Source organism: Arachis hypogaea, chromosome 13, assembly GCF_003086295.3.
Source record: "Arachis hypogaea cultivar Tifrunner chromosome 13, arahy.Tifrunner.gnm2.J5K5, whole genome shotgun sequence".
Lineage (NCBI taxonomy): Eukaryota > Viridiplantae > Streptophyta > Magnoliopsida > Fabales > Fabaceae > Arachis > Arachis hypogaea.
In genome coordinates, this window is record NC_092048.1 from 131,257,352 (window position 1) to 131,282,211 (window position 24,860).

The window sequence follows — 24,860 nt, forward strand, 5'->3', positions numbered from 1 at the left end:
CAAATGGCATCTGAGGCGTCGGTAAGGTACATTCTGCTTCTGAAATTGCTGAGATGATGGTTGGGATCTGTGGTGCCGTCGTACAAAATCATATCCGGGAGTTTGAAGTCTTTTGGAATTTTGGTTTTCATGATTTCCCTGGTGAATGGATCTTGTTCTTTGCGTGAATTTTCCTCAGGAGTAGTCCGAGGAGTTTTCAATTTGAGATCGGCTTCTAATTGCTGTAGTTTTTCTTCCAATTCTCGACGTCGCCGTACCTCTCTTTGTAGATCCTTTCCAATTTCTCGTTGTTGTTGGGTTTCTTTCTCAAGTTGTTTCAAGCGATCTTGAAGCGCCTCTATTGCTCCCGGATTTGATGAATTTTTATCTCTGTTGGATTCCGAGGTGTCTTTCAGTGTGGTGTCTGCATTTTTGTGCGGCGTTCTGTTTTCTAGATCTGAATCGTGGTCGTTGTCATGGCCGTCCGCCATGGTGGTGGGATGACTTCTAGGTTCCCCGGCAACGGCGCCAATGTTCTGAGGGTTACCTGAAACTGGAGGTCAATCTCGGACGAGATCTTCTTTACTGGTCGGAGATAACGTGTCCGGCTGGCTGATGGCAGCCGAAGCTGTTGTATCCGACTTGTTGGATTTACAGCACTGCTGATCCTTGGTCACCGAAGGGTGGTGGGTACCTGCAAGAGACTCCGATGCTTAAGTTAGCACGGGTATTAAGCAGGTTTTATGTAGAATCAGAGTATGAATTATACCTGGGTGCTCCAGTATATTTATAGTAGTGTGGGCTGACCTTTCTGATAAGATAGGTTAGTTATCTTATCTTATCTTATCCTGTTTTGGATGAAGTCAGCTTATCTTCAAGGGAACCGCCTTTATCTCTATAGGCTGGGATTGCCTTTGGATTTGGGTCGTGTTCCTCTATTTGGGCCCTTTATTGGGCTTTCCTGTCGATTTGGCCGAGCTCTTTAGAAGAGATCGGGTAGTCTGACCTGAAGAGGTCGGTCGCTTTGTCGCCAATCATCCCGGGTCGGGTAGCTCGACCCAGGGTATGAACAATTATCTAAGTGGACATCCGTGTGTTTTTTTTTTTTTTGAACTTATTATATGGTTTTTGTCTTTTATACAATATGTCTTTCCCACTCAAAAAGTTTATATTATTGGTCCTGCAATGAATGGCCGAAACCGATTTTCCTTTTCTTCTTTTACCTTACTACTTGTTAAGTTATTTTTTCTGAATGCCAAAAACTTTCCCCCATTGCTTTCCAACCTTTTACCATCTTGAACAATATCTGGTGCTAACTGTTCAACTTAAGAATATATTCACGCTGTTTTTCCTTCATGTAGAACATAATTGGTAACCATCCTCTGTGCAGGTCCTCTATTTTCAGCAGTTGCAATACGGTCAGCTCGACAATTGTCATGAGCCTGAGCCATGGCTAGCTGCGTGGACCTCGGAGAGGCTAGAAAAGAAGGCCCAATACATTATACCCGAGGTACTCATTTCTATCTGGTAATCAGTTACTTTATGCCAGTATGTAAGTGGATGTTGCTTCCGAAAGGACTCAAGATGTTTCTTATGTTTGCTATTTGGTTGTTTCTAAATATGTTTTCCAATTTCAGATGTGCTGGGTAGTTGTGGTTGACCCCGTGTGTTTAAGATGTGAATGGTTTTTTTTTCTGTTTCTGTCAATGACTCTCTTCATTTCTTAAATAAGGACCGCCTCTTGACTAGACAGCAGAAAGGTGAAGACATAAAAGGTCGGTCACTACAATCTGAAAGGAAAAAATCGGGGAAAAAAAGCACCACAAAGGCGTGGACGAAAGGATTCGACGCCGCCAAGGGTAAGCACGTTTTAACGGCTTAGCATTTTAACAAGTTTACTTCGCTGTTGTTAATTTGATTCATGCTATTACTAAAAACAGGGGAGCTCCATCGGTGGAGAGAGCGAGCAGGTAGCAACGAAAAGACGACCAAGTGGACGCACAACAAATCCACTTCCAACTAGAAGAAGTTCACGGCACGGAAGGATAAAAAACTAGCCCGAGGGTGAGTATACGTTTATGGTTGTGTATGGTTTAAATCCTGAACTAGCTTAAATAAGTTTAGAAGGTTCATTTCAATGTAATTGGATGTTTCTTTACCTAACATATTCAATATGCGTAAAACAGCCCAACAGGGGAGCTACAAAAAAAAAATGAGTGGGCTAAAAGGGACCGATCACGTATGTCCATCCCAAAACAATCAAAAGAAAAATATCTCCCAATGAGCATAGATGATGATGAGGAGAATGAGCCTCTTGCTAAGAGGATGTGTCGACTGTTTAACCAGGGAGTTGCGACTGTTTAACCAATGTGTCGACTGTTTAACCAAGTAACCGAGCCTACCAACGGCAACCTCAATCGGGATAACGCTCCCCATGAAACACCTATCTCTAGAGTTCCCGATGCAGGAACACTCTCCGTAGCACTAGTGCAACATGAAGAATATGAGTTCGACGGGCAAGTTTCCTAAGCAAAACTATTTCATTTTGTGGTCTATTTTGCTTGTTAGTGAATTAGGAACTTTATCCATATAAAACTAACTTTTCTCTAACATTGGTTGAGTTTCTTACAGTAATCCCAATTTCCTGTCAATGCGAGACCCCGAGAGTGAAAGAATATGGCAATACTTTGAGTAACTGTAGAATACGAAGCCACTGCAGATCGTGATGCCAACCACTCCGTCTTGCATGACTTCTAGTCCACCGAACCAGAAGATTTCACCGGGCATGACTCGGATGGAAAATAAGTCTACCCAATATACTCCTATAAAGGTGCATCCATTGCTAAAGGGGCGAAAGCTGGACGAGGATGATGAGCGATTGCGACGATGGGTTGCCAATGGTTTGATGGAGAAAAGGCAGGTCGTGGCGTCGTATGAAGGAAGGCAACATCTAGTATTGGTCCGAGAGGACATCTGCACACTGCTACGGCACTGGGTCAACAGCAACGTAAGTAGAACATACTAACACTTTAATAGAATGAATATGGTTCTTAATATATATCATGGCTCATAAAGATGACCCTAACTCAATTAAAAATTTATCGTGCAGATTATTTAGTGGATGTGTTCAACCTTTAATGACTCAAAATCATTGCAGTTTAGGGATGACTTCTATTGTATTCCTCCAGGAATTTTGGTATGCATGAATTTGTGGATTCTCATCGTTTATGATTTGAGGTCTGAAACTAAATAGTACTTTTTTTAACAGGAAACTGTGTTGCAAAAAAGGAACCTAGATTCCTTCAGGGAGGTTCCTACCGTTAGTTATGTGGGGATGGGTCCTCACTTCGGTGATGATTCTAGATATTTTGACAAGATAGCAGCTTTCATGCGAAAATGGGTAAGTCAATGCACTAGTTGAACAAAAACTGTATGGTTCTTGCTGTTTGATGCCATTGCACGAACTAATGCTTGCATGTTGATGTTTTGGTTTATGTGCTTATGACACCGTATTTTTTGGTTGGATGTTGCTTATGATAGGCACTAAGATATTTCTGTTCATTGCCACTTGGTTGGTTCTGTATATATTTTTGAGATGTGATTGGATTTCGTTTCATTAGATGTTCGGAAACACGTTACATGTGTTAAGAATTTCGCGACTATCTGTATTTGGTGACTAACTTGATCATGTAACTGTTTTGATATCTCTGTTTCCATCGCAGTGGTTTGTCCCAGTCTGTATCGATCGTCATTGGTGGATGTATGCCTTTGAGATTGCTCAAAAAAGGCTGTGGGTGCTGGATAGTATGTATTCAGGAGAGCATAATGATGATAGATCAAAAATACATGCTTATGGGGGAAAGTATATGTCCACCAATTAGTGCACGGACATCCTCAGTAGTTGTAAATGTGTTATTGCTAAAGTGTAGCTGCTTTTTAGGGGAGAATCATTGAAGACATAGCTAAAGTGTCAATGCCCGCATATGAGCCCACGGAGAACGGCCTACCTCGTTTCTATCCCAGCGTCCTAAAACAACATAACAGGTCAGTTAAAATGACACCTATCAATAATCTTACTAGCACTTCACTTGATAATGATACTTAGTATCATGGTTGAAAATAATATTTCTGTTTGTACATGTAGCTATGATTGTAGTGTATACGTGATCAAGTTCATGCAGTTTTGAAGTTTAGAGAAATCCTTGCAGCTTTGGGACAATGTGAAGTTAAATACTCTGTCACAATTAAGTTGTACCTCTTTCTGATATATTTCTTTCTCAATTTCAAAATTATCCACCCACACGGAATTGCCATGCAGGACGTTTTACAGGAGTTTCGGAAGGAAATTATACTAGGCATAGTGATGGGTCCCCATAATTCACAAATTGGAAAGGCACTGCATGCATTAGACAGCGATCCTGTGCGGCGCAACCAGTCAAGAAAAAAGACTAAGGTTGTAAGATCACCCTTCACAACACCGAGCACGAAGAGCATGCTGCAGCGTGCATGGTTACCCACTAGAAAGCCAAGAAAAGGGGGAAGACAACGAAAAAAGACAGATGCCTAGGTTTATGATTTCATATTGATGATGTTGTTAAGTTGCTGGTGACTTTATCCAAAAACTTTAAGTGGATGATGCTTCTAATAGGCATTAGGATGTTTCTTTTCTTTGTAAACTGGATGCTTCTGGATCTGTTTTCCAAGTTATCACGTGTTAGGCATTTGAACATGTGTGTACTTCATTGAGAAGTGAATGGCTCGTGTTTTGTTAGATACTCCTCACCAGGTTTCATGTGTTAAGTAATTCAGGATTGTCAAGCAATTTGTTCTCAAATTGTGAATGTTTGTAGTTCAATAAGCAATGCATTTCCTTTTTATACTATTTAGTCAACTCTGATCGGTGTATATACCCCATTTATTTATGACTATATGTAAGTGGCACTTCTTTCCATTTACTAGCGTGGTGTTAACTAAATGGAGGCGTTATTTATGTTTTTATCATTGTTTTCTATTGCTGAAATTATGAAGTTGCTGGAACTTTAAGCATTGCACGACCTTTTGTTGTAATCAGTCTACATGGCCGATTCATTTTCGTTCAGGCACTGCTGACTTTAACCAAGATTTTAAGTGGATAGTGCTTCTGATATGCATTGGGATGTTTCTTTTCATTGTGAATTGGATGGTTTGGTATATGGTTTCTTTTTTCATGTGTTAAGCATTCACGAATGTGTGCACTTCATTGAGATGTGAATGCCTTTTGTGCTTTTTTTTATACTCTTCAACACTTTTCAAGGCGGATGTAATCCATTTGTTTTTTGCGAACAAATAAGTGACACTTCATTTCCTTAAAACCATAAAAGTCTCAAAACCTATAATAATCAATAATTGGGTAAAAGATAACAACAGTCATGCTTTTGTTTCTTTCAATGAATACTTCATAACAGTATCAATTCAAGTGACAAAACAGAAAAGGGCAGAATTTATTCAGTTGTGTCTAAAGAACCAAGAAACCTAATTAATTATGACAAACCACCCACACCAAAAAATGTACAACCACAACCAAAGGATAACTATATATGCCTAAAAGAGTTCAATAGGTGCATGGATCCGCCACCATCCGATGAATTCCAAGTAGTAGAATGCTCAAATCTTTTATTTATAGAACCATCATGATCATTATCTGTCTGAAGGTCAACAATATCCTACAAGATGCACAATACAAAGAAGAGAAAAGCACATATGAATCAAGAACATCATTCCATAAAATAAAATTTAAAATATACCTCACTTCTAGCACATACCGGATGCGATTTCCTCTTCCTTTTTTGCATTGACTTCTTAATTGACTTGTCAAACTCTGCACCAAGTCTCTTACTCTTCGGCCATCCTTTGGTTTTAACTCTTGAGGGCATTAACACCACCTGTACTCTGTGTGGGCATGGTATTCTGAGTCGCAGCAAGAGTAGCGAAACGCATGCTGGCACGGTAACCAGTCAGCTTGGACTTTGCGTCCCAAAGGGCAGCTCGCAAGATGGCTGCTTCTTCATCACAAGCAACAAACTCCTAAACAACGTTATAAAACTCTGAACACAGACGCCTGAACAGGTTATGGCTTTCATCGGTCCGAGCCACGTCATGGCTACTCTTAATGTAAGTGTGCTTGCGGATGACATTCTTACTCCATCAAGGAAGAACATAGCAGCTCGGTACTGTGTCAACTCTGTAGTATGACCACACCGCAAGGGTGTGGCAACACAATATACCAGCGGATTCAAACTTGTTACACTCGCACCGACCCTTTTGACTCAAAAGGTCAAACTCTACTGTGAAAGTATGGTAGACAGGCTTCACCCAAAATACCTTCTGCTCGTCCACTTTAATAGAAATTGTATCTCCCTTTTGTTCAGTTGATCGAACCACGCAATTGATTTTTTTCTTACCTCCAGCTGAAGGACCCTGAACATATTACTGGTGTATTCCTGCTGAAACTGTCTCTCAATGCCTGTGCTCCCTATACATGGGATGACTCCTTTCGAGTCCGTAGCATCATCTTCCAGCTCCTTCTGCTCCTTGTTTCCAAGCACATTGTCATATTCATGGACGAACTGAACCAACCCACTCTTGCAATGCAGAAATCCCCTATAAAATGCGTGCATACTTTCACTGCGTTGTGTAATCCTCATGCTGGCCCAAAATTCACTCTTGAAGAATATTGGAACCCACTTCCGCCGATTCGCATAAATGTCTGCCCATAAAAAAAGCATAAGAGTGTCGCTTATACACAACATGATAACAGCTTCCAAAGCACTGATAAAACAAATAAAAAAATATCCAGACAAACTATGAGTAAAAACATCTATTTGTGTATTAAAAAGAACATCCACTGACTAGTAAGGTAGAAAACTCAGCTACATTTCTTAGAAAAAACACAAGAATGGAATCAAGCTAGCAGAAATAATATGAAGTGAATAAATAGGCAACATGAAACCAACAGATGGGATTTAATTTAACGATCACGGACCTGCTAACCATCTGTTCTGGCCTAAGTCAAATTCTTTGATGAAATCAGCCCAATCAGCTTCAAACGAGTCAGGCGAAGGAGAATTCCACACAGTGTAATTCATCATTGCATTCAATTCTCCGTACCTAGCGTAGCTACCGAGCTTGAATTGTGATTTCTTCATTATGTGCCAGATGCACCATCGGTGGACAGTATCAGGTAGGACCTTCCTAATAGCACTAGTCATCGCCTTGCACTGGTCAGTGATGATCCCCTTGGCGCAGTCCCGACGCATTTCACCCACTGCGTGAACACCCACTCAAAACTAGGGATCTTCTCGCTCCTAAGTAAAGTACAGCCAAGAAGAGTAGACTTCTCATGGTGGTTTACACCGACAAAAGATGCAAACGGTAGACCATGCCTAAGAAAACACCAAAAACAAATGTGAGGCAGAAAAACAAATTTAACAAATAATTGCTCTTGCAATTCACCAATAAGTATACAGACCTGTTTCTTCTATAATTGGTGTCGAACGACATCACATCTTCGTAATATTCATACGAAACCCTGCACCTTGCATCTACTTAGAGTGCGCTCCTAAATTTATTAGCATCGTCAACATCTATGGCATAAAAGAAGTTGTGATTGATCTCCTTCATTCGAACGAAATAATTCATCATCCCCTTGAAGTTCGCATTGTCATCAAAGCATCGGAGATTACTTGTGATGTAATTTCTGACATCCTTTTTTGAAAACTCAGGTTTGAAAACCCACCAACCTCATTTGCCAGTGCTAGATACGTCTTGTTGGGTCTTATGCCAGCCTCGTCGTTATCCGTAATGACGCACTTAGCATGCATGGTCAACTACATATACTCATGATAGTGGATACCTTTCTTAGCCGAACAGGGGTGAGAATGCCTCAATTCTAACCTAGACACAACCCAACATTCATTCTCCCTGTCCAGCATGACATACATCCTTGCTCTGCATCTCGTGGCTGTTATTTTGTTTGTCTGAGTTGCTGCCTTAACCCGAGATTCCCTCTCGAGTGCAGTGAAGTGATTGATTAACGGGTATCTTTGATTCCTTCCGCGTCGTGTTGAAGTTCGTGTTCCTGACTTTAGTTACGAACCCCACTTTTTTTGCATAATTTGCATAAAACTCCTGTGCCAAATGCAACGAATCAAAACTCATTCTTATGACTGGAATTTCCTCTTCACTAATCCCACTATGATCCGGTAACTGTAAAACCAATTAACAGAACCAAATACAAATTAAGGCTAGTATTAACGTAGTAACTATAACGCGGTAACAAATAATAAGTCATAATTCATACCTCGTGTCTCAATTCCAACTCATCCTTGCTCATCACAATGACGTTAGTAACCTTGTCGCCCTTCAATTAAATATACGGGAAAAAACTTTTACAACCTAAAGAACCTTAATATATAATGAATCATTCAAATAAAAAACATCAACAAAATAGTGCAATGGCATATGGGAGTCAGGCATAATTTAATAATATCAATTCTTTGGATTAGAACATGCTGGGTAAGCATTTGATAGCAATCTAGCTTACTTTAATAATTTCTCAACTAAATATAACACCGTACCAGAATTTTTCAAATAGATAAAGTTAAAAAATATCTAATTAACATGAAGAAACAACATTCACATATTACGTTGTGATCAAATTACCTGCAATACAAGAACAGCCCATGCAACATACCTTAGACCCCTCTTGCTCTTGAATAACAACTTCACCCGCACTCAATTCTTCATCGCCTTGGGTTGAATTGGTCAATGTGTTGTTCGATCCACCCACCGGGGTTGAAAACTCCATGGACGATGTTGTGTGGTTCCGGAATTCTTTCACCGCAACAGCCGCTTCTTTGTGACGAAAACACTTGGCGTGATCGTCCTTGCGAGTGTTCCCGTTACCGAGTCGGGAAAAACACTTGAGCCGCGATCAAGAATGTCACCTTCAATGGCGACTTCTGGACTTTCGAAGTGAATGCCTTGAAGGAGAGAGTGGTGGCACGGACTAGTGGCGGCAATCGGGAACAACAAGAACGATTGTCAACCGCAACCCAACATGTGGCGGCACGGACCGATGGATACCGAGAAAAGAGCGCTGCTTGGATGGTTGGATGGAGGAGTTGGGCGTCGCTTGGGATAGAGAGCTTGAATCGGGATGCCGCTGCTTGGAAGAGAGGGTGAAGAATCGGGATTCGTTGAAGCAAACTTCCGTGATCCCCGTAGCTAATTTTTGAACGTATCATTCAAAAACATAATTTGGGGTGAAAAGCAATTAATTCCAAATATTATAAATTAAAAATGAATAAAACTAATTAAGATCATTATAATTAAATGAGTTGTTCAATTCTTGGCTGATTAAAAGTTAGTTCCATATACTTTTCCAAAAGATATTTGAATAATTTCACTCTAATAGGGATTTAGCGGATCTCTATGAAGCAAGTACTTTAGTCCCCGCCTCCATTCTCGTTTATTTGTGAAGATGGATTTTTGTCCCCGTAAAGATTTAGCGAGTCTATATTTTCTTTTCCGTCACGGATAATTCCCATAAATACCCGCAGATTCGGATTTTTTTTTTCCAGTTTCTATTAGTGAGTGGTGACTAGGTAGCATTTGGTTACTGTCCATGTCCCTGACATGGACACGGTAACATACGACATCCGTTTTGTTTGGCGAGACACAAAAACTTGATGGACATGGAAAGACATAGATGGATATAAATACAAAATTTGTGTACCATCTATAAGTTTTAAACAACCAATTTGGGTTGGTCGAGTGGTCAGCTCACTCATCCGCTTAAGCAAGTGTCGGGAGTTCGAATCCCGCCTTATGTATGTAGCAATCCATTAGCCAGCGGCAGACCCTTAAATGGAGCTCATATCTGTGACAGATTAGTCATTGACCTGTCGGGTTGGGGGATACCGTGGGCAATCAAAAATCTATAAGTTGAAACACTAAGACATAGACACAAGACTTATTTTCTTCCCTTTAAATTTCAATGTTAACCCTAAACGCTAGTAATGTTTCTTATTCTCTCTCCTTCCCTCTTCCTTCCTTCATCTTCTTCTGCCTCTATTATTTTCCTTCAGTCACTCCTCCCTCTGCCACCGCTACTCTTAGCTACTCTTCAAGATCTGTCGCCCACAATTGAAATAGTTGCAAAGTTGTCGACGTTCAGCCCTCATGAATAGAAAGTCATTGTGCCGTCGCAGAGCCATCATCGTCCACCCCTCGCGACCCAGCAACTCACAACACCGTTGTCATCCACCCCTTGTGGCCTAGCATTTTGCAACGCCCAGCTCTTGTGACACAAGAACATTCGTGTGCCGTATCTGCTCATTTTTTTTTCCATTTCACAATTGCCATTGCCATTAATTTATAGCCGCTATTGCCTTCTTCTTCCTTTTTATTGAGTAATCCCATCTCTCACATTCTCTCGATTTTTTTTTAATTTTAATTGATTGTTATTGTGATTACTAGCTGCTTTTCTGTCAATTTTTTTTTTTTGAGAGAGACAAATAGTTATTGTTAAGAAATTTATTTTAAGAATTTGTCAATTATAGATGATAATGATAATAATAATAATGATAGTAGTATTGATAATAGTCGTAGATAATAGTGGTGATAGTAGTATTTTTTTATAAAAATAAATTTAATATTTCGATATAAATAAAAATTTAGTATATTATTGTGTATATTATTACTAAACACAATATATATATATATATATATTGTTATATTTTTGTGTCTGTTTATTCTTTGGTGTCTAACACTTCGGAAGAGCCATCTGAATGGCCGCACTTGGCGAAGTACGTGGCCTTTGTTTGAAAAGTGCGAACCATGCATTATGGAATATTGGAATTTGGGCAAGTTGTCAAACAAGGCTTCAATTTAATTTATTGACACAAGTCAAGTAAGAAAATACTATACAATTACAATAACTTAAATAAAGAACAAATTCAATTTTATATTTATTAAACTTTCCAAAAGTTTCCATCATTATTTTCTCGTCCCAATGTTTTTCCCCATCTTCTCCATGTCCTTTCCATGGTAATATTCATATTTAGAATGAACATGACACATATATATAAAATATAAAATATTTTTAAAATAAATTATAATAATATTTTAATATTTTATTAATATTAAAATATAAATTATTTTTTAATTATTTTTAATATTTTTAATTATATAAAAAATTTAAATTTTTTATTTTAATAATTACTAATATATTATTTTAAATTTATTTTAATAATATATATTAAAAATAAGACTCAATACATTAACATATAATAATATTTAAGTATATTAAAATATATCTATAAATTTTTTTTTTATTTTTTATTAAAATACAATTAGAGATAGAAGACATGCGTATTGAATGAAATATCGATAATATATGGTATCTAAGATTTATTTAATATACAGACATAATAACTTAGTAAAGTGTACATATTTCATAGATTACTGTAATTGTGACATGCGACAAAATTTGTTTTTAAATTAAATTGCAAGAATAATTAATCTACACTGGTATTTTCACCTATAATAATATTACGAGAATATAAAACTTTTAAAATTATATCCATTTTGTCTTTACATTATAAATTATGACAGAAAAAATTTATAAAATTAAATTATTTTTACAAAAATGTCATAAAAGACAAAAATCTCCATCAACTTAAAAGACCCGGATCTATATATATATTATTTTATTAATTTTATTTTTTTGTAAAATATAAATACAGAAAGAGATATAGAAAGATAAAGAAGAAAAAAGAGTGAGAGAGAAATTGCTAATTTTAGAGAAAAATATTTTATTTCAATTGTAATAAAAAAATATCTAGTAGTACATTTTAATATGTCAAATTAGTAATATTAAATATAAATTATAAGTTATATATAGAATGAAAAAGAGTGAAAGAAATAAAGAAGAGAAAAATGAAAGAAAGGAATTTATTAATTTAAAAAAAAAAATTTATCTCAAGTTTAATGAGAAAATATTATGTGACATATTTTAGTTGTTAAATTAATAATACAATATACCTATATTTTTAATTTTAATTTTAACTTTTATTTAATTTTAATTGTAATTAGATAATATATTATATGTTTTAAATCTATGAAACACGGACACTTCGTTGAATTGGCGTGTCCGTGTGTCGAACACATTTCGACACTCATCAACACTTGTCCAATACACGTGTCTGTCGTGTCAAACCGTGTCTTAATAAAAAGTAAAAAAATTATTCTCCAGACACATTTGGACACACCTAGATACAATTACGTGTCAATGTGTCCAACCTTATTCTTAACAAGTATTCTTAAAATGAGTTTATAAATAATATATATTATTTTTATTAAAATAAAAAATATTTTAAATACTTTTATATAGTTAAAAAAATATTAAAAATAGTTAAAAAATTATTTTATATTTTAATACTAATAAAATATAAAAAAATTGTTGTAATTTTTTAAAAAATACTTTATTTTTTATATATATTGTGTCCCGTGTCTTATAAAATTTTAAAATTTGTGTGTTCGTATATTCCGTATGTGTCGTGTCCTATGTCAATGTATCATAAATTTTAATTGTTAAATTTATAATTAGTTATTGATAATGATATATTAAAATAATAGAGTAGACAGAAAAATAAGAGAGACAGACAAAAGAAAGAGAAAAAAAAAAGAATTCTTTCGTTTTAAAAAAAAAATATTTGATTTTAATTTGAGAAAAAAATATTATTTTAGAAGAAAAGAAAAGGAAGGTTTTTATTTATTATGATATTTTTGTTTCGCTTTATTATTATTATTATTATTATTATTATTATAACTCTTTTACGAAGATGTATTCATCGTTCACAGTGGAGTCACCATTGCTTTATTGGCTCAGCACAGTGAGGAAGAGAATGAGAGAAAGTCACTAACACAAAAAAGCTCTCTCTCTCTCTCTCTCTCTCTCTCTCTCTCTCTCTCAAGTTCCAAACCCTTTATATTTTCCTTGCCTTATCAATCTTTTTTGGTAAGAGATAGAGAGAGAGAACCGAACTCTTTCTTTCTTTCTTTTCAGCTCAAAACTCACACCAGCCATTTTTATTCTTATTTTTATCTCTCTGGAAAAAAAGTGGTCTTCACAGAATCTCAGGTAATAATATTTCCTGTGTTTCAGCCTTATGCATAATCACACCTTTTCAATCGATCTCCTATGTTTTGTTGCGCTTTTATTATGGTTCATCCAATTTAGGTTTTGGATTTTTCGATTTCTTACTTAATATTGACTTGGGTCGGTTTTACTTTCTACCTAGTGGATGATCCTTCAAGCTATGATTATGAGTTTATTCAAAATTGGAGTTCATTTTGGTGCTTTGCTCATCCTTTTGCTTTGTTTGTAGTGAACTTTTTATTTTCAGTTTTGGGTACCGATTTGTGATGATGCGGATTCTGAGTAATTTGATTGCTTCGATCTACATATTTAGATTTCATTTTTACATCGGTAAAGGGGTTTGAGGTCTTACTATGTGTTTAGTTGATCAGTGAAAAATGGAGGCGAATTTTTATGTTGGATTCTTAGTTTTAAAATTTATGGAGTTTTTGGGATTGTAGAGTGGATTGGAATATGCTTCTGATCATGATAACCCTACCTACACGTTGCAGAATCTTTTGGACTTTTTCTGTATGTGTTTTATTTGTGACGAACTGAAGCTCATTTTGTTAGGAAGAGCTTGAGGCAGAGCAATGAAGAAGGTTTCCAAGACCAGCTGCAAGTCTGTATCACACAGGCTCTTTAAGGACAAGGCAAAGAACCGTGTTGATGACCTGCAGTTGATGTTCTTAGATCTGCAGTTCGCAAGGAAGGAGAGCCGTACAGTCGATGCGGCTGTCCTTGAGGAGCAAGTTCATCAGATGCTTCGTGAGTGGAAGGCTGAGCTCAACGAGCCCTCGCCTGCTTCTTCTTTGCAGCAAGTAAGCTAATATAGTGGACTTCATTTGATATATCAATCATGGGTGCTTTCCTTTCTAACCAATATTTGCCAATTGTGATTGGCATGTATAAAATTGAATGACAATGTTAGTGGTAAAGCTGTGATTGTGAATTGTGATATTTAAATATAGGGTGGCAGTCTTGGGTCATTCTCCACAGATATCTGTCGATTGTTGCAGCTTTGTGAGGAGGAAGATGATGCATCTAGTCCATTAGCTGCCCCTAAGCCTGAACCTAATGATCAGACGCAGCAGATTGGGGGTAAGGTTGTATTCCAAGAGGTGAGAATCTTTTTCCCTAATTGGGGTTAATCATATGATATAATCGGCCATAATAACTATCTGGTCTTTGTGGCATGCACTGTTTAATTGTTAACTTTTTTAAGTTTATCTGTTTTTATTCAGTGCATTAGTGTAACTTCTTGTATTATAAATCAGGGGTGACTCTGGCAATACAGGTGTCTAACATCATGTCAACATTGTCATGCAATATGTTTTCTTATCACATGCAATTCTTTTGGGTTATCCTTAGTAAATTTTACTTGATGAACCTGGCCCTTGAAATATGGTTAGGAGAAAATTGGAATTGTTGATTCTGACTATTTTGGACCAACTAAGTAATGAGTAAGTTCTTGAAAGTGATCAAACCAAAGATTTGTGCTTCATTTTGTTTTAAGGAGGGGCTTTTAATTTGTTCCTTGTTTTTTGGAGTTGTGCCTTTTTTCAATTTTATAGATACCCCCCCCCCCCCCAAAAAAAAAAAAAAGTGGAATTCTACGTGTATTTTCATCCATTATATCAAATATTGTATCCCATCTGTAATTGTAATACGTATCATTGGTTTAAATGTAAAGCAGGGTCAGCAGCAACATGATTTCCCATTGGTTGATGAGCGCAAACACTCCATCTCAGGAGTTCAAAATGTGGCAGCTAACAACCTGGAAGGACCTGCTTTAGAATATCACCAGTTTGATTTGCATCAGGACTTTGATCACAGTTTCTATACTGGTTTTAATGGCATAGGTTATTGTGAGGAGGATGCTATTCCTCAAATATCTAGCTACCTGCCAAGTATCTGCCCTCCGCCTTCTGCTTTCTTGGGCCCAAAATGTGCACTTTGGGACTGTCCAAGGCCTGCACAAGGGTTGGACTGGTGTCAAGACTACTGCAGTAGCTTTCATGCTGCTCTAGCCTTGAATGAAGGGCCACCAGGTATGTCCCCAGTTCTACGACCAGGGGGCATCGGTTTGAAAGATAATTTACTTTTTGCCGCTCTTAGTGCAAGGGCACAAGGAAAAGATGTTGGCATCCCAGAATGCGAGGGAGCAGCAACTGCGAAGTCTCCATGGAACGCACCAGGTAATATCATCTTTTTTTCTTTGGCTATCATTTTGGAAATGTACCAGGCACAGAGGTTGACAAAGTTGTCCTTTGTGATTACTTCACTTCTTGTTTGATGCAGAGCTCTTTGATCTTTCTGTTCTCGAGGGTGAGACTATCAGGGAGTGGCTCTTCTTCGACAAACCTCGAAGGGCGTTTGAGAGTGGAAACAGAAAGCAGAGGTCATTGCCAGATTATAGCGGACGTGGTTGGCATGAATCTCGAAAGCAAGTGATGAATGAATTTGGAGGTCTGAAGAGATCCTATTATATGGACCCGCAACCACTGAACCATTTTGAATGGCACCTCTATGAATATGAGATTAGCAAGTGTGATGCATGTGCTTTATATCGGTTGGAACTAAAGCTTGTTGATGGGAAGAAGAACTCTAAGGCAAAGGTTACCAATGATTCAGTTGCTGATTTGCAGAAGCAGATGGGACGGCTTTCTGCTGAGTTCATGTCTGATAACAAAAGGCCTGCAAAAGGCAGAGCTAAACTTAATGCCAAGGTTGGCTTAGGTGGTGTCTATTCCTCTTCAGGCAGAGTGGCTCCACTAAATGGAACATATGATTATGGTTTAGCTGCACCATATGACTATCTTGTTGATAACATGGGCGACTACTATGGAACATGATCTTCTTAAAGGGATGCGTTTGATGATGCATTCAGCTTGGTTATACGTTATTCTGTGCTGGGTTTTCTTTGTCCTCTTTTATCTTGGTCCTTTTATACTTTGATTCTTAGTAACAAGAATACAAGGTCATTTTTTTGCCTTGTTGAAGATATTGTGAATAGCTCATTCTCACTGGAATGCGGCTGCAGAGGCTGCTGGTTGCTGAATTCTAACTTCGGGAGATGATCACTTGCAGCAAAAAATTGCTGTATATCATTTATGATTAGCAACTTGGTGAATGTTAGCATTATATTGTCACCATCAGAATTGACCTATTTAGGTACAAAATTGATGTATTCAGCGCTGACTCTATTTTCCAAACCATGCTAATATAAGTCATTTACATTATTTTATGTTATCAGTTACAGGACAAACTTTTCGAGTTACATGATGTTGGATGTGTAATAACTAAAAACATGTTTCGGTTCCTTTTTTGAGTAATTTTTCAAACTCAAAAAGGAATTGCAATTTTAAAGTCACCATTGATAGATCTACCTTGTGTTTCTGTTGCACAAAATGGGTAATGCTAGTTCAAATTTGAGCAATTTATTAGCAAAAATTAAGGATTTGCCATCGATGTATAATTCAAATAAAGGGAGATTTGGTTGGTTTTAGAGGGGTACCTGGTTATCATTAAATGTTCTCTCATTATAGTTAAATTAGTTATGTTGAATGGAACAGAAGATCGAATGGTTAAGAATGAACATTCGAGACGATAATATTTATTGTGTAACGGAATTTATTATCAAAATGATGGTGGAATTTCGTGTTAGGTAATTTAGACATGTGATGTGAACCGCAAGAGATTGTAGATCATTTGGTTATGATGATAGGTTAGTAGTCATGGGCAAAAAGAAACCTAAGAAGATTTTGTATGAGATGATCAGAAGATAATTAAGTATAAGTGTGCTTATTTTGGACATGAACATTATAGGACACAATAATATCGTTTAATTTATATAGCCAATCTCATTCAAAAGACAAGGATAACACTGAAAACCTCGTTGTAATGATACACTTTCAGAACTACGTTTTATTAAACAAACGTAACACGTAAGACCTCGTCTTTCCTTAATGGGAAACATAATTAGCTATTTGCGCATTGACACGAGACAAACACCCATTGCAATAGCAATTATTCTCATTGTTTTAGCGTACGTGTAGTTTTACAAACTCTATTAAAGAGTAACATAGGAACAAAACATGTAGTTGCACCAGTAGGAGCCGACACAAATACAGAAATTTCCATCCACTACTGCTCGAAATGGATTCTTATAATCACACTACTAAGCACCATCATCTTCCGGGTTGTTCACCCGTTCACATTCATCAATCCATTCACTGTATCTGCATTGTTCAAATGAAGCTTCTTGAGTCAATCAAGTGGTTGTGTTTGTAAGACAAAGCGAAGAAAGAAGGGGAAAGGAAGAGGTTTTCTATAGAAATATTTGACTTACATGTCTATTGGTTCAGATAAAGCTGCAAAAGACAACAAACATTCCAGGATCATCAGCAGAATTAAAAAACAAACTTGAATATGAGTTCAGATGATCGGTTAAATTGGGGGGCTAAAACTTTAATGTTTTCAGAAACAAACCTGTGACAGTAGTGCTAAAGCTCTCTTGGCAAATCCTGCAAGAAGCTTCCCCTATCAAGTTCTTCATATCACTGTTCAAAAGAATCCCAACAATTAATCCTCTAAGGAAATACAAAGCATGGAATCCTCTACAAACGCTAAACGAAATTGCTTACATTCGGCATTCGACACTGGTGCCGTGATTGCAGAAAGGGCAGCTGAAAACAGTGTCAAGCTTATCCATTCGCTTCTTTGGAGGTGGCTTTGCTGATGATTTCCTCTTTCCCATTGCTCAAATCCTGATTTTTACATAAATGTTTGAGCACACAAAATCAAAGCTAGAAACTTCAATCAATCTCTCAAAAACTTGAATTTTTTTACAACATTATTCAAACTATCTAACCACCAAAATTCAAGATATTTTTTATTTCCCCTCCAAAAAAACACATTATTAAACCAAAAAGATTGAAATTGAAACTTGTTAATTCAATGAACCCTAGAATGCACATAATGAATCAATGATCCGAATCTACAAGTACAAGCAATGGAAAGGCGAATAGAGAAGCAAGAACTAAAGATGAATCCAAATCCCAGCCTTTTCCCCATTCGTTTTGGCGAATTATGTGGATCAAAACAGCGGCAATGTAAACAAGATGAAAGGGAAAACGTAAGCGATAAGGGAATAGAAAGCATACAGAAGTGGAAGATGAAACAAGCGCAGGCGATGAGAGAGAGAGGATGTGATTTGAGAAATTGAATGAATGAATGAATGGAAGGAAGGAGAAGGGAGAAGAGGAATGGGTAGAGAGTGGAGACAGCAAAAGATTGTGTTTTATATTGGGTTGTCAATCCGACGCGTAATGCGCTCATTGTATCATTCATATCATCCATCATCAGATCCATGATTCGCTTCACCTGGTCATGGTCCAGGTCAATTCATCATTTTTTTTTAAATAATCTTTTTAAATTACGTACTTATTTGGGTATCACTCAATTCATAGAAAAAAATTTCTAATAAAAATATATATATTTTTTAGTATATTTAATAAGTTTTTAGTAATAAAAATAAAAATAAAAAAAATAAAAAAATGTTAATTTAAAGCTTGTTTGGACCTTATTTTTAAAACAGATATGTTTTTAATAATTTTTTTAAAATTTTTTTTTACAAAAATAAAAATAATTTTATTTTTTAATATCTCATATAAAAGATTTTTTTATTTTTATTAATTATGTTTGGATAAAATAAGATAAAAATATTTTTTTGTTTATTTATTATGTGATATGTGAAAAATATTTTTTTTAAGAAAAAAGATTTTTTAAAAAAAATGTAAATTGTAATTTTTTAAAAAAGATTTTTTTAGTGATTTTATTTTTACTATTAAAAATTTGTCAAATATATTAAAAATAAAAAAATATTAAAAAAATCTTTTTTATCAGTTTAATGAGGCTCAAATAAGCAATTATCAGATAAAGAACTCTCCTCATCTATGATGCAGACACTGACACGTATACGGGACACATCGACACGCAAATTTTAAAATTTACATGACACGGAGACACATGTAAAATATAAAGTATTTTTTAGATAAATTATAATGATATTTTGATATTTTATTGATATTAAAATATAAATTAAAAATTTTAATTATTTTTAATGTCTTATTTTAATTATATCAAGTATTTAAAATATTTTTTGTTTTAATAAATAATAATATATACTATATTTAAATTTATTTTAAAAATATATGTTAAGAATAAGACTGAATACGCAAACACGTAATTGTATTTAGGTGTGTCCAGAGTGTTCGAAAAAGAATTTTTTATTTTTTTATTAAGACACGGTTGAACACAACAAACACGTGTGTCAGACGAATATCGATGAGTGTCGTGTCTAAAATATATCCCACACAAATACGATAATTCAGTGAAATGTCCGTGCTTTGTAGCTCCTCGTGCTAATCCCATGTGGAGATTTTCCGTGGGATAAAATTAAGAAAAATATTGTGCAATGAAGAGTGAATTATTGTTGATGATATGCATCATGTATGATAAGTTGATAAAAGACATAAACATTACATAGACGATATACTTATAGTCGTATATACACATGAAGTTTATGTTAGATAGTTTAATAATTTTATAAACAATAATGCGGTAGAAATTCCATAAATATAATTTTTATTAGTGTAAAAATAATCTATTTTTCTTGCTTGAGGTGTTTTTTTATTATACTGTAATGTAATGTTTTATTAATTAAAACAACTATCCATAAGATAATTATGTTCTTGAAAAATTTATTATTTAAAAAATTAGATTTTTGTTTAAAAAATTTAATCTAAAAGAAATAAAAAAGAGTTTTAAAATCAATTTAACTTATTAGGTAAAGAATTTATTACAATATTTAATTGATAAATTATTCAAAAATTAATTAAAAAACTATATTTAACAAAACCAAAGTTTTTTATTGTTATTATTATAATTGTTATAGTTTATTACTTCATAGACCAATTCCTATTTGTTGGATAATATTCACAAAAACCTCAAAGCTGTCAACAGTCAACACTTTTTAAAAAGTGGCCTAAGCACACCAATAAAATCCAACAAATAAATTATCATCATTAAAAACAAGTTAATCCAACGTAATTAATATTCATGATATTGACAATTGGACACAATTATACACACACTGCTTAGACATAGAGCCTGTCTACGAGTGGGGTAGCAACGCTAGTACGCGTCACCTTTCCTCTAGTGCCACCATGCTTCTTCAGCACATGAGAAAAAAATTTCCCTTCATCACAGTAACATGATCCGTTATGTGCTCAAATAGTTTCTACTGTTGTTCCTAATTCTATTTCTACTTTTGATTTTGGAGAAATGCTTTGGCTCAAATCTTAGCAAGATAGGCCTTTAAGTTTTTCCTAATTTTTTTCTTTTTTCCCCTTCAAAAAAGGACATGTAATTTAAATTAGAAAATAGCAAATTGGTTTTTTTTCCTCTTTATAATATTATTTGCTCATCACTCATTAACATCAGGTTAATAGTTAAATTTGTCTTTGAAAAATCATCTATTCTTCAAATTAGTTCTCAAATGATTTTTTCAGTCATATTAGTCCTTAAAATATAAACTTAAGTCAAATTGGTCATTCCGTTAGTTAGACGATGACGTGTCACGTTAAGTGTCACGTATCACCAGATGATTAGTTGACGTCTCAGTGACACCTAGCACGTCACGTGTCACTTGACATGTAAAAAAGTTATTTATAATCAAAATAGTCTCTGAAAGTTCAAACATAAGTCATTTTTATCCCTAAAATTTTAAAAATTAATCAAATTAGTCCTTATATAATTTTTTTATTTTTTCTTCGTAATATTAAATTAAAAATATTTTTTCATAATACTAATTTTAATATTATTTTTAGACCTTAATAAACAAAATTTTCTTTACATAAAATAATAAAAATAATTAAATTATTATAAAGTTATTTTATCATTTGTATTTTAAAATGTTACCTTTTCAAATTGTAATTTTTTTATAGTGAAATTTTTTTATTTAAACGAATTTATCAAATTATTGTTGAGTATATATTTAAAAATTTAATATTTTAAATCTCACTGAATAATATAGTAGTTATTTTAAAATTTAAATCTTTTAAATTTTTTAAATTATAATTTTTATTATTATTTAATTTATGTGATAGAACTCAATAATTAAAAAATCGATTTGTCGAATCACTTATTGAATCATAATATGAAAATGGCTTAAAATGGTTTAAAATGCCCTTTATTATGTGCAAAACAATTTAAAAAAAAAAGGCTTAAAAAATGTTTGGAGTATTATAAAAGTTTGTAATATTCTAGTAATTTAGGTAAATACTGGTTATAACTATATTTTTTTTAATTTTTAAATTATTATTGATTATGTAGAGTATTTCTTTAATGTCCTAAGTCATTAGGACATTATAAATTTTTATAGTACTCCTAACATCTTTTAAGCTATTTTTTAAAATTATTTTGTATAGAATAAAATATTTTTTGTGGTATAATTTAAATAAATTTATTTAAAAAATTTATTAAAAAATATACATGAGCTATTAAAAATGGACAAAAGAGTATTGTATGAAATTCGAATTGATAGCTCATTAATATTTTAAAGAAGTCTTGTAATTAAATATTTTGTTAGTTTTTTTTAATGCATGAAATAAAATATATATTTTTTTAATTTTTAAATTATTAATTTTTTTAATTAATTATTAATTTTTTAATAAAAAATGGAAAGAATTAAATCATGAGTAATTCGAATCTGGCCAATTCGAATTAATACGTGCAACGTGTGTAAATATAATTCGAATCACCCTGATTTGAATAGTTTGAATTACACTAATTCGAATTACATAAAATTAAAGTTATATAAATGACTCTTAATTGATTCATAAACCAATTTTTAATTTGACGAATTTCCATAATTTTTTTCTCCCTTGACTTAATATAATAATTTGCCCTTGACATGACATATTATTTTTTAGAAAATATATAGATAAATATAAATCGCTACAGAGGTACCGCGGTTAATATCTTTTAAGCATTCCATCAAAAATCGCTACACACAACCCAACGGAAATTGCTACATCACTACCGCAATTTACATCCAAATCATAATCCATCGTACCCATAATTTCCATAAAAAATAAGAGGCATTTGCGTCTTCAATGTATAGATGTTATATTCTGATAATATTGAAAGGCAAACAATTTATTTTAATAACTTGCCCTAAATTTATCATATAAGACAATCTCATTCTTTATTACCATTCAAACTATTACTACTATTAGGACTTACAAATTTTACATAAGTAACATGACTAGCATCAGTATTGTTAATCAAGGTGGCATCATCAAAGTAGGCATATTACTTTCGTGTGCATTGTAAACACTAATCACCATAATAGAGACAGGCATAATTACAATGGACAGTAATTCCATTCATATTTGCTAAAACTGGATTATTTAAAACGCTACTAATCACCATCATCTTCCAACTGGATTCTTATAATTACACTACTAAGCACCATCATCTTCCGGGTTGTTCACCCGTTCACATTCATCGATCCACTCACTGTATCTGCATTGTTCAAATTAGGATTCTTGAGTCAGGAAAAAATAATAATAAATAAAAACCAAACAAGGGAGGTAGAGGCGGAGCATAGTTTGCAGATATAATTGTTGAACTTACATGTCAATTGGCTCCGATAAAGCTGCAAAGAAAACAAACATATAAGACCACTAGCCTCAGCCACATCTAATTGTGCAAATAAATATAAAGATTAATAAACCCAGTAATGTATGACTTTGCATTTTCCAGATCAACAACGCTTAACCAACCAACCAGAAATTATTATTTATTAGCTTTGACAATAGATCTTGTTTTCTTTCGAAATTTCCTCCTATTTTCAGAATGGCTTGACAATATAACAATGAGACAAGTCTAAAACGCTTCAAAACACACACCATCCCCAACTTCATCAAAAGTATGATAAGATCACCAAGATAATATCATCAGTTAGTGGTATGGAAACAAAAGCCTATTTATCAGTCACCAACTACTTTAAATAAATATGATAAATGTAAACCACAGTACATTAAAACCAACCTGTGACAGTAGTGCTAAAGCTCTCTTGGCATATTCTGCAAGAAGCTTCCCCTATCAAGTTCTTCATATCACTGTAAAAGAATCACAAGAATGAACTTTGAACCGAGTAGTATCAATATTCTAACATATCAAATGGCGGCTTCCTGATTGATTTCAGTGATACATAAGCCTTGAGGTCTTTATGCAAACGGCATACTTTACAAAAATACATAAAAATTTGCTTACATGCGACATTCGACACTGGTGCCATGATTGCAGAAAGGGCAGCTGAAGACAGTGTCCAGCTTATCCATTCGCTTCTTTGGAGGTGGCTTCGACTTTGCCTTCCTCTTTCCCATCCCACAAATCCTGATCTTCATACAAGTGTTTTCAAGCAAGCAAAAGAATCAGTAAAAGAAAACAGTCAAAAAAATTCCTATGCATTTCCTAAAAGGCTAAGACTTCAGAATTTCTTTCTAAGTTCTGAGTTTCACATGGAGTAACAATCTGCAAGCCATTACAATTTTCCAGCAATTCAATCAAATAGGCAATTTCTTTTGGCTCCCTTTCTATGATTAACACTAATTAGAAATTGCTCCCAAAACAAAGAATCCTACCAGAGTACTGTAATTTTCGGTTGATTATAAAAAAAATTGAAAGAAAATTCCGATTTCCCCCTGCAGGCTGTATCTAATTACCAGATTTTTAATAGCTAACATTCACAAACCCTAAACAACACAAGCCCCATCATAGTCCTCTCTCCGAATCCCCTTCCCCGGAACACCAGAAAAAAGGTACATAACAAGATTAATACAGGAAAGGTTGAAACTACTTCATTTGACTTCTTGTTTACACAAATTTTCAAGCAGGAAAAACAAACAAAAAAAAAAGAAAAAGAAAGAAAGAAAATGAAAATTACAGATGAATTCTGGAATACATACGATGAAAAGAAACCCAAAGCAAATAAGGGATTAAGGAAAGAGATAACGTACACAGATCGGAACAAGAAACAGCACAAAAAGAGAATGCAGCAATTGGGAGTGAGGACTGAGGACTGGAAAGAGAAGTTAACCAAAGCGCTTACTTTATTTTAACTTTTTCCTTTTCCTTTTCCTTTTCCTTTTCACCAATGATTAAATATCCTTTAATTATTAGGGTATGTTTGGTACTTTGGTTTATGGATATTAGTAGAGTTAATTTTACACCAACCAAACGTACCGTTAGTTCGCGTTTGTTTAGCTACGAGTGTGTATGGGCCGGGTGAAACCAGGTTTGACGTGATCCAGATCCGATTCAAAATATACATTGGACTTATTTATTAGACCCGAATCCGATCCTAGATTCGATGAAACCTATACACTTTCGGGCCACGATTATATCGAGTGAAAACCAGGCCGTTAACATTATATTACCTTGATACCTTCTTATAAGTTAACATGTGAAAATATCCAAATTTCTAAGACTCCAACTATTATTTGATATGGTAAAATTCACTTAGAAAAATATAACAAGAACCAACTCTTCTCTAAAATTAAAGCATAACCATAATCAATACTAATATTGTCTAATAACACCAAATATTTAAATCAATATAAATAACACA

The 24,860-nt window shown here is 34.5% G+C and overlaps 3 protein-coding genes across 11 annotated transcripts; 1 reads left to right on the plus strand and 2 right to left on the minus strand.

The window, feature by feature from the left end:
• The first annotated feature begins 12,676 nt into the window (after positions 1-12,676).
• LOC112733556 (transcription factor VOZ1) lies at positions 12,677-16,401 on the plus strand. Of its 4 annotated transcripts, none has more exons than XM_025782550.3 (5): positions 12,677-13,162; positions 13,733-13,980; positions 14,131-14,280; positions 14,856-15,357; positions 15,461-16,401. In XM_025782550.3, exons 2-5 carry the CDS (start codon positions 13,753-13,755, stop codon positions 16,012-16,014), a joined length of 1,434 nt encoding a protein of 477 aa, XP_025638335.1. In that variant the 5' UTR covers positions 12,677-13,162; positions 13,733-13,752; the 3' UTR covers positions 16,015-16,401. The 4 variants fall into 4 exon arrangements, with proteins under 4 accessions (XP_025638335.1, XP_025638334.1, XP_025638336.1 ...); XM_025782549.3 differs by having other exon boundaries at positions 12,826-13,162; positions 13,737-13,980; positions 14,853-15,357; XM_025782551.3 differs by having other exon boundaries at positions 12,855-13,162; positions 13,737-13,980.
• A 775-nt stretch (positions 16,402-17,176) lies between these two features.
• Positions 17,177-18,598, minus strand: LOC112733557 (transcription elongation factor 1 homolog). The gene is made up of 5 exons (XM_025782552.3): positions 18,325-18,598; positions 17,806-17,928; positions 17,651-17,721; positions 17,511-17,532; positions 17,177-17,400 (listed from the first exon to the last, which is right to left on the minus strand). Exons 2-5 carry the CDS (start codon positions 17,916-17,918, stop codon positions 17,340-17,342), a joined length of 267 nt encoding a protein of 88 aa, XP_025638337.1. The 5' UTR covers positions 17,919-17,928; positions 18,325-18,598; the 3' UTR covers positions 17,177-17,339.
• A 3,806-nt stretch (positions 18,599-22,404) lies between these two features.
• LOC112733558 (transcription elongation factor 1 homolog) lies at positions 22,405-24,419 on the minus strand. 6 transcript variants are annotated; one of them, XM_025782559.3, is made up of 5 exons: positions 24,250-24,419; positions 23,504-23,626; positions 23,279-23,349; positions 22,862-22,883; positions 22,405-22,750 (listed from the first exon to the last, which is right to left on the minus strand). In XM_025782559.3, the coding sequence occupies exons 2-5, from the start codon at positions 23,614-23,616 to the stop codon at positions 22,690-22,692; spliced, it is 267 nt and encodes an 88-aa protein (XP_025638344.1). In that variant the 5' UTR covers positions 23,617-23,626; positions 24,250-24,419; the 3' UTR covers positions 22,405-22,689. The 6 variants fall into 6 exon arrangements, with proteins under 6 accessions (XP_025638344.1, XP_025638341.1, XP_025638345.1 ...); XM_025782556.3 differs by having other exon boundaries at positions 22,862-22,927; XM_025782560.3 differs by having other exon boundaries at positions 23,504-23,631; positions 24,250-24,415.
• Positions 24,420-24,860: the final 441 nt, after the last annotated feature.